This window comes from Benincasa hispida, chromosome 3, assembly GCF_027475165.1.
Source record: "Benincasa hispida cultivar pf3 chromosome 3, pf3_genome.v1.1, whole genome shotgun sequence".
NCBI classification, from domain to species: Eukaryota; Viridiplantae; Streptophyta; class Magnoliopsida; order Cucurbitales; family Cucurbitaceae; genus Benincasa; species Benincasa hispida.
In genome coordinates, this window is record NC_143480.1 from 49,360,134 (window position 1) to 49,368,156 (window position 8,023).

At 32.4% G+C, this 8,023-nt stretch overlaps 1 protein-coding gene across 1 annotated transcript; it reads right to left on the reverse strand.

Moving 5' to 3' along the window:
* Positions 1 to 722: 722 nt before the first annotated feature.
* LOC120074329 (uncharacterized) lies at positions 723 to 3,364 on the reverse strand. The gene is made up of 5 exons (XM_039027419.2): positions 2,579 to 3,364; positions 2,190 to 2,495; positions 1,763 to 2,111; positions 1,515 to 1,649; positions 723 to 1,409 (listed from the first exon to the last, which is right to left on the reverse strand). Exons 1-5 carry the CDS (start codon positions 2,867 to 2,869, stop codon positions 1,294 to 1,296), a joined length of 1,197 nt encoding a protein of 398 aa, XP_038883347.1. The 5' UTR covers positions 2,870 to 3,364; the 3' UTR covers positions 723 to 1,293.
* Between the last annotated feature and the right edge of the window lie 4,659 nt (positions 3,365 to 8,023).

The following is an 8,023-nucleotide window of genomic DNA, read 5'->3' on the forward strand; positions in this document are numbered from 1 at the left end:
TTTAAATAAATTAATAAATAAAAAACAAAATATTAAAGTAAAATAAACATTTTTTACTCGTTTCTGAAAAAACTATTTACAAAATTAAACATTATTTTCACTTTAAATTTAATAATAAAAACAATTAATGTAACCAAATTAAACTTTGATCACTCCACTAATTTTTATCATGGATAAAATATAAGTTAAATTACTCATATTTAAGATTTGTATCTATTTGAAATTAATTTTATATAAAATGAAATTTAAACTTAAAATTAAATATCTGTAAATTTGAAAACATAACAAAACCCTGATAACATGAGACTAAAAATAATTCGAGTGAAAATATACATCATGTAGTATTTAGATTATAAAAGAACCATCCATAGGAAAATCATTATAAATAATTGCTCATAAAAATGAAAAAAAAAAATACTCCAGTAGCATGAATGTGTAAAAAATAATTATTTAAGTCACATGAATTACATGTTCTTTAACCTTAAGGTGAAGGTTCGAATCCATAAAGAGATTAAGGAGATTTTAGTCAAAAGGAATAAAGAATGCAATCTACTTAACAAAGATTACTTATAAATTGTAGACTATATGCTTTTAAGCTATAGATATAAATTAGGTAATGTTAGAATTCCATTTAAATCATTAATAAATAAATAAGCATGAACTAAAAGGTAAGAAAAGAGTGGAAAAGAGGAGAGAGGAGAGAGGAGAAAAAGGAAAAAGGAAAAATAAAATTTGTTATATATTATTTTATTGGTGCATGGGGAGGGGACAAATTAGAATCCAAAACATAGTTTTCCTAATTTGCCCTTTCACAAAAAACAAAAGAAGCCAACTTACTTAACACTTTTTTTTCTCTTCTTCTGCAGAGTTTTTAACACAAAACCAAAAGAAAGAAAGAAAAAGGAAAAACCCCTCTTTACCTTTTCTTCCCATTCCAATTAACATTCATTCTAAGTTGGCTTTTTCAGCCCCAAATCAAAATTAACAATTAGAACCCCACTTAAACACAAGTTTATTTCATCTAAATCTAAAATCCTGATCCCCAAAAAACCAAAAACCCTTTTTCTTTTATCTTCTTTTCCTTTCCTTTCCTTTCCTTTCTCCCAACAACACCTTTCCTATTAAACAAATACTCTATTCCTATAATAACCCATTAATCTAACAAAGCTTGATTAACTTTTCTTTATCATAATCTACCCTTTTTTAATTCCCCTAAAATAACACAGCAGTTAGTAAAGTAAAAATCTAATCACCACCCCTTTGCTTTATTCTAATGGCGGTGTTGTTGTCGCTTCAGTAAGTCCACTCTTGTGGAAGCCCAATGTCATGGTTTACTGCCGGCACCGCCCCTCGGAGATTCGCCTTTGCCTGCGACACCAAACTTTCACTTCGCATCCTAACAGAAACATCTGAGATAATAGGGAAAAAGAATAACACTAACATCAGCAAAAATGGCGGAAATAAATTGATGGGTTTTGAAGAAATGAGGATTTAAGGAAGACCCATTTTCTCACCGTTCTTCCCTGCGTTGAAAGCTGTGGGGGAGCGAGTTTGAAGTTGTTGGGGTTGAATACGCTGAACGTACATGTCGTCTAGATTCAGATTCAGGGCTTGCATCACTCTAGCAGGAACCAAAACAGTCGAACATGCTGTTGGAAGAAAATTCCCCCATTAAAATGACAACAAAGGAACTCGAATGGGCAGGGAAATCGAGATTTGGAGGTGAATCTGAGATTGGAAGGGAAGGAAACTCGTTACAGACCTGGCTTCTTGCGGGGTTCAGAGACGGTGCCGCCGGCTTGTCGAGGCAAAAACACACCTGTACCGGCGCATTCCCTCTTGCCGCCGGGAGCGCCGAGAAAGACCGCCCTCATGCCAGAACCGTTCGGCGGGGGGTTGACAGTGTGTTTACGAGGAGGAGCCGCCCAGGTGGGTTGGGACGTTAACCCAGCAGTTGCAGAGCGACAGTTTCTGCCGTTGAAGAACTCGCTATTTCTCCCCCTGTTTTGCAGCATTTGGGGCTGATGGTGTCTCACAGAACCCTTTGTTTGTCTTACACGAGCGGTCGAGTTCATTTGCTCGATAAGCTGCTGTCGTCTCAGATGTAGAAACTGCATACAAACAAAATCCCATAAGAGACAAAGTTGAGAGACGAATGAAAACTTCAGGGAATGAACCGTACTACTTACTTGGGAAGCCTGCAGCTGCTGGTAAACTTCGGCTTCGGGCTCACGGTTTTTGAGCGGAACAGAAACGGGAGAGGGCTTTCTAGGGGGAGCAAGAGGTCCACGAGAGTTAATGAAACCATATGCTTCTTCATTCATCCGCATCTTCGAGACTTCACCGGCAGCGGCAAAAAGTAGATCCAAAGTGAGTTGCGGATGAGAAGCTTGGTAATGGCCATTGGGGCTTCCCCTGCTAGAGCCCTGTTTGCAGCCGCACCCACTTCCCATAGCGCACAGCGTTGACTGCGGTGAGCCAGAAGATCCCCAAACCTGTAGAAAAAAAGAGTTCAAATCAGAAAGAGAACAAAAATGAGGAATAAAAGAAGAAACCAAATATAACATCCGACTCATACATGAGAGTTGTCAAGTCCAAAACCATCTTCCAGAGTGGAACGCGTCATTTGATGCGTCAATCCAGCTATATATTCCTCCTCATCACTCTCTGTTTCGCTGGAACCAACCAGAGATTCAACCGGCGAACCAAGATCAGAAGCATACCCAAAAGGCCCAAACGGGTACAACCCAACACCATGTCTCCCATTCTTAACATCATTACCCCCACACTTTTCCTCAAGGAACAAGTCGTCGTCGTTAAGAAACTTAGGAGGAAGCCAGAACTCACCATCGTCCAAACTCTCAGCCATTATTACAGAAAGCTGGAAAAAAGAAAAACACCCCCAGAAGAAGTAAAGCAAACAACAACGACTTGTTATCCCGACTTCACTAAAAGGAAAACAGAGAGAGAAAGAGGAATGAGAGAGGAGAGAGTATTTGGGATTGTGTTTTGCGGCTTGGTTAAGGTCTAATAATAAAAGAAGGAAGAAGAGTGAGTATGAGTAGGGTTTAAAGGAAGTGCAGTGGCGCCCAACGAAAAAGGCCCCAGTCAAATCAGAAGAAAAAGAAGATTAAAACAAGAGGAAAATAGGGTTAAAGGGGTTTAAGGGCACAGAGTGGTGGGAGCCCTTAAAAAAGGAAAGTGGAACTGGGTGTGAATGAAAGAGAGAGAGAAGGAGAAGGATTGCGACCGTATGTATTATGAAGAGAGGAGAAAAAGACCAGAAAGAATAATAGAAAAAATACAGAGGAAGAAGAAGAAGAGGAAGACGAAGGGTCGGAAGGGGAAGCCTCGGAATACGTTTTAAAAAGCAGAGGAACTGGAAAAGTTTATAAAAGAGAAAGAGAAGGGAGAAGGAAGAGAGAATGAGAGGTGACGCGCGTTTGTACGGAGCGTGGTAGATACGCGCAGGCGTTAGTGGGGAGACGGTTTCCTTGGTGGCCGGGCAAGTTATGGTCCATTTAGAAATAGTTTGTGGGGCCCACCCTCGCAAATGGACGCCACTCGCTCCACCATGTGACTACGGCCCTTTTTTACGGTTCTCTCTTTTTTCCGTTCTTTTCTTTTTTTAATAAAATATTCAACTAATTAATGTTTTTTTTATTCTCTAATAGGTGTATTAAGTCTTGTATTTTAAAATGTAGCTTTTTTTTTCTAATCTTAATTTTGTAAGAATAGGGTTAACAAAATTTCTTCTATAACTGCATAATTAGGGCAATCTAATTGAAGTGGTGTTGATCAATCTAATTACATTTCAAAATTACGTAAAATCTACTAATCGATATCATTATCATTAATATTAATTATCGCTATTGTTATTATTACAATATAAAAATTATGTATCTATCACAATTATTATTACATTTACTATTTTTATTACTATTACGGTTTAACCTTAAAACGATCAATAAATTTAATTAATTAACAAATTCATAATTGTAAATAAACGTGATGAAAAAGCAATTTAATTAAACATACGATTGCAACATAATCTGATTGATGCATCAATCAAACTTCATTACAATTATGTCAATTTTTATTAAAAATCGGTAAATGACTTGAGTTCACTTTAGATCGCGATTAGAATATTACATTTTAAAAAAATAGTTTTTCTAATAGAAGGGGGACGGTGGCGGTGCATTGAGAAGGGAGTGGGTGTCCCCAACAAAATCGCATAGAACCCTACACGACGTGAGTTAGTGAGTCAATGGGCCTCGCTTGTTTCATTTGTAGTGGAAAGAAATCCGGATCTTAAATTGTGACTTCTACATTAGTAGGTAAATATAATAATATCTATTATTTAGTGATACTTTAAATACCTATTCAACTTTTTGGACGATAAGTTAGTTATTATAATCCTAGATTATTGTAGTTGAATTATAATAATTTATATTTGGAGTATAAATTATTTTAGTTTGGGTTATAATAGCATATGTTTAGGTATAAACTATTTTAGTTTGATAAATAAATAGTAAATATTATAATAAATAATAAAAAAGAATGAAGAATGTCAAACAGTAAAATCTGTAGCAAATAATAAATGTTGTTGTAAATTGAGATTTTAAAATTGGGCTATAGTAAGAGAATGTTATTGTCCTAAATACATTCTTAAACTCATCCATGTACTTTATACAATAATTAATAGTAATCATAATTACTTATTGATTAAGTAAGATTTTTAGTGGGTTTGTTTCGTTAAAGAGTTTCATCGTATTATATTATTTAAATTTTAAAATTAAGTGGTTCAACGACAAGATTTCCGTCTGATATGAGATAAATAAATTAACAAGGAAACTAATCCAAATAACATTTTTTCTTTTTTTGTCCTTCAAGTTTCGGGTGTCTTGTTATAGCTTTTATATGGTATAAATTTTAATTTTGAATATTTAAAAGCTCTTGATCAGTTAAATATATTTTTATTAATTAAGTTATATTCAAAATGACAAATTTTGTTAAATCATTTATTAAAAAAAACATGATACGAATCAAATTAATTAATTTTACAAAATCTAGAATTGACTGTTAAATCACCCAACAAAGTTATGTTAGGAATGAAGATGTTGAATCTCAAATACCTACATAATAATATAATATTTTTTCCACTTTTGATATAAATTCTTATGATTTTGTATTTTATTTCATTCAAAATATTTCACACTAAGGAATATAATATCAACAATTATTTTTGCCCTTTATTTTCTCTTTATTTAACCAAATATGGAGCTTTATTTGCAACTCCAGCACTTACTTTATTTATACTTGAGAGGATGTCCATCTTCATCCAAAAAATAATATTGAGTATTTTTAATGGAAAATAATGACAAAAAATTACGTTAAAAACAAAATAACATAGTATATATTAAAAATAAGAATAATATATTTCTTCATATCAAGAATAAAAATGTATAAACAAATTGAAAATAAACGTGGAATTTTGAAATAAAGAGGAGATTAAATAAAAAAAAAATTAATATATCATCCGAGTTTGAAGTTAATTGTAGCCCCTGTACATTTTAGTGCATGTACTTAGAATAAATTCTAACCTAATCTCCCATCTAATTTATTATTGATTTTTCTTTAAAAAAATGTTATCTTTTAATATTTTCACTAAAAATTTTAAAAACATATTTATATATTATATTTCTTTACGTGGAAATTATTATTTAATCAAATTTGATTCTCTAAATTTAAGATTTATTTGAGAATACGGCGACTAAAACGTAATTGAAAAATACTGAAATTCAATGGGGACAAGATGGTATTCTAGGAAAGAATAATGAACGGCATAGTTAGCGGAGGGACGGAGGAGATAACGTTTTCCGTTAAGAGTAGAATGACGTTTTTGCCCCCGGAGTGATAAGGACGTGATAGAGCGATAAACTCAGTTAAAGCCTGCGCGAAGATTTGCGTGCAGGAGAAGATATTTCGGACGACGCCATTTGCCTGCATTTTCCATTTTCCATTTTCTATTTTCCATTTTACCTTTTCTTTTCTTTTCCTTTCTTTCCTTTTCTTCTCCTTTTCCTCCTTATAAATAATTACTATCAAGAAATTTGAAAACTATATATATGTATATATAAAGAAAAAGATTATACGCTAATTATTGCACTTTAGTACCCATATTTCATAATTTGTAAACATAATAAACTATTCGAGCAAATGATATCCTAAAGCAGAGGATTCCTACCCTAGGTTTATATTGTTAATGTCAAAAAAAAAAAAAATGGTGTCAAGTTACATACACTCCACGTTTAAATCTATCTTGAGTTTTTAAGTAATTTGACAATAGAAAATAGTAGGATATTTTGGACTACTTTCAACCAATGATTTTGGTAGATTATATAGAATAATAAAGCTTAATGGTCACTCAGGCTCATAATGTCTCTCTTAAATACTTGGAATTGACGAATTGGCTTGTGTTGGGATTTATGTCCTAACCTGTTGTCTATAAATTTGTAAACAAATTTTCTATATAAATAAAATGTTATTTATCTTTCATAAATAATTATTATTTATTTAATCGCATAACTCAAATCCAATAAACTAAAATACAAGGTTATTTTCACGTAACTTGAACCGTATGTGATTGATATACAAGTGAATTATGATTAAGCAATAACCTAAAAGTTCTATAGTATATGGATAAGGTTCAATGCATCATCTTGGAAATACTATAGATACGACTCACTTTGTAATTGTTACAAACATGTCGATTCAAATCGTTCATGTGGAGACATGTAAGTGGAGGTATCTTATACAATGAGATTGTATAAGACCAGACCACAAGATATATAGTCTCTCGTTATAATGCCGTTAGCTAAAGAGATTAATATTTCAAATGATTATCATGGAATTCAATCTGAATCCTGAGTGGGGAGTTGGGAGCGTAGCGTCACAAGAAGAAATTCACCCATTCTCTTCTTTAGGGTAAGTAGATAGGTTGTTCCATTAAGTTCTGATTTCAAGACTTAAACAATGAGGCCTCACCCTCCCATTGGCCCGGGAGATATTTTGTTTATGAATGGACCATAACAGATTGTTCATTAGAGGATCAGTGGTACTTAAGGAGTAAAAAATAACAACAAGGGTAAAACAGTAATTTTACCCAATCGTAATTACGAACAATATGTGAATGATTGACTTACAGGAAATGGTTAAAAATTAATGGACATATAAATATTCTACAATTTATAACTGTAAGTCCGTAAAGTCCCTTTGCTGACTTATAACGGGATTAAACACAAATTTAGGTGTTGTAAATTTGAAATGTTTAAATTATTGTTTAAGGAAATTTATTATATATGATACGATTTAATAGATTATATATAGATACATTATAATATATACTTTATTTATAACATATTCAAATTTAAATTTATATAATATAAGATAAGAATATTTGAGTTTCAAATATTAAATAATATAAATTGGTTCATATTAAACCTATATAGCAAATTTAATGTGAACGAGATTCATATTAAATTATATGTTATGAGAGAGAAGCATCTTATTTATTTAAATTAAATTAGATTTAATTTAAATTTGAAATTAAACAAATTAATCACTCAACTCCCCTACATTGCATGGCAGAGGTTAGTGGGGTGAGAAGATTTAACTCCCCTCACCTGAACCCTAGAAGATTACAAAATATAGAATAGTTATCTCTAACTCTCACATATAAAAAAATGAAATAAAATAAAATAAAAATAAAAAATCGATGGTTTGGTCTGTACCTTCTCCAAGAATATTAAACCTCCTAAAAGCTTTCTTGTTCCAAAGAGAATAGCAAAGGAGATTGGTGGTCGTGTCTTGCTTGTGGTTTGATCATGCAGTGTTCTAGAAGATCGGGAAAAAGTCTTTAAGAATTGGTTCTACAAAGGTTATAATTCATCTTCCCTAATTAATTACTATATAAAGCATGTTCAACCTAATTATTAATTTATGTTTCTATCCTATAATTTTT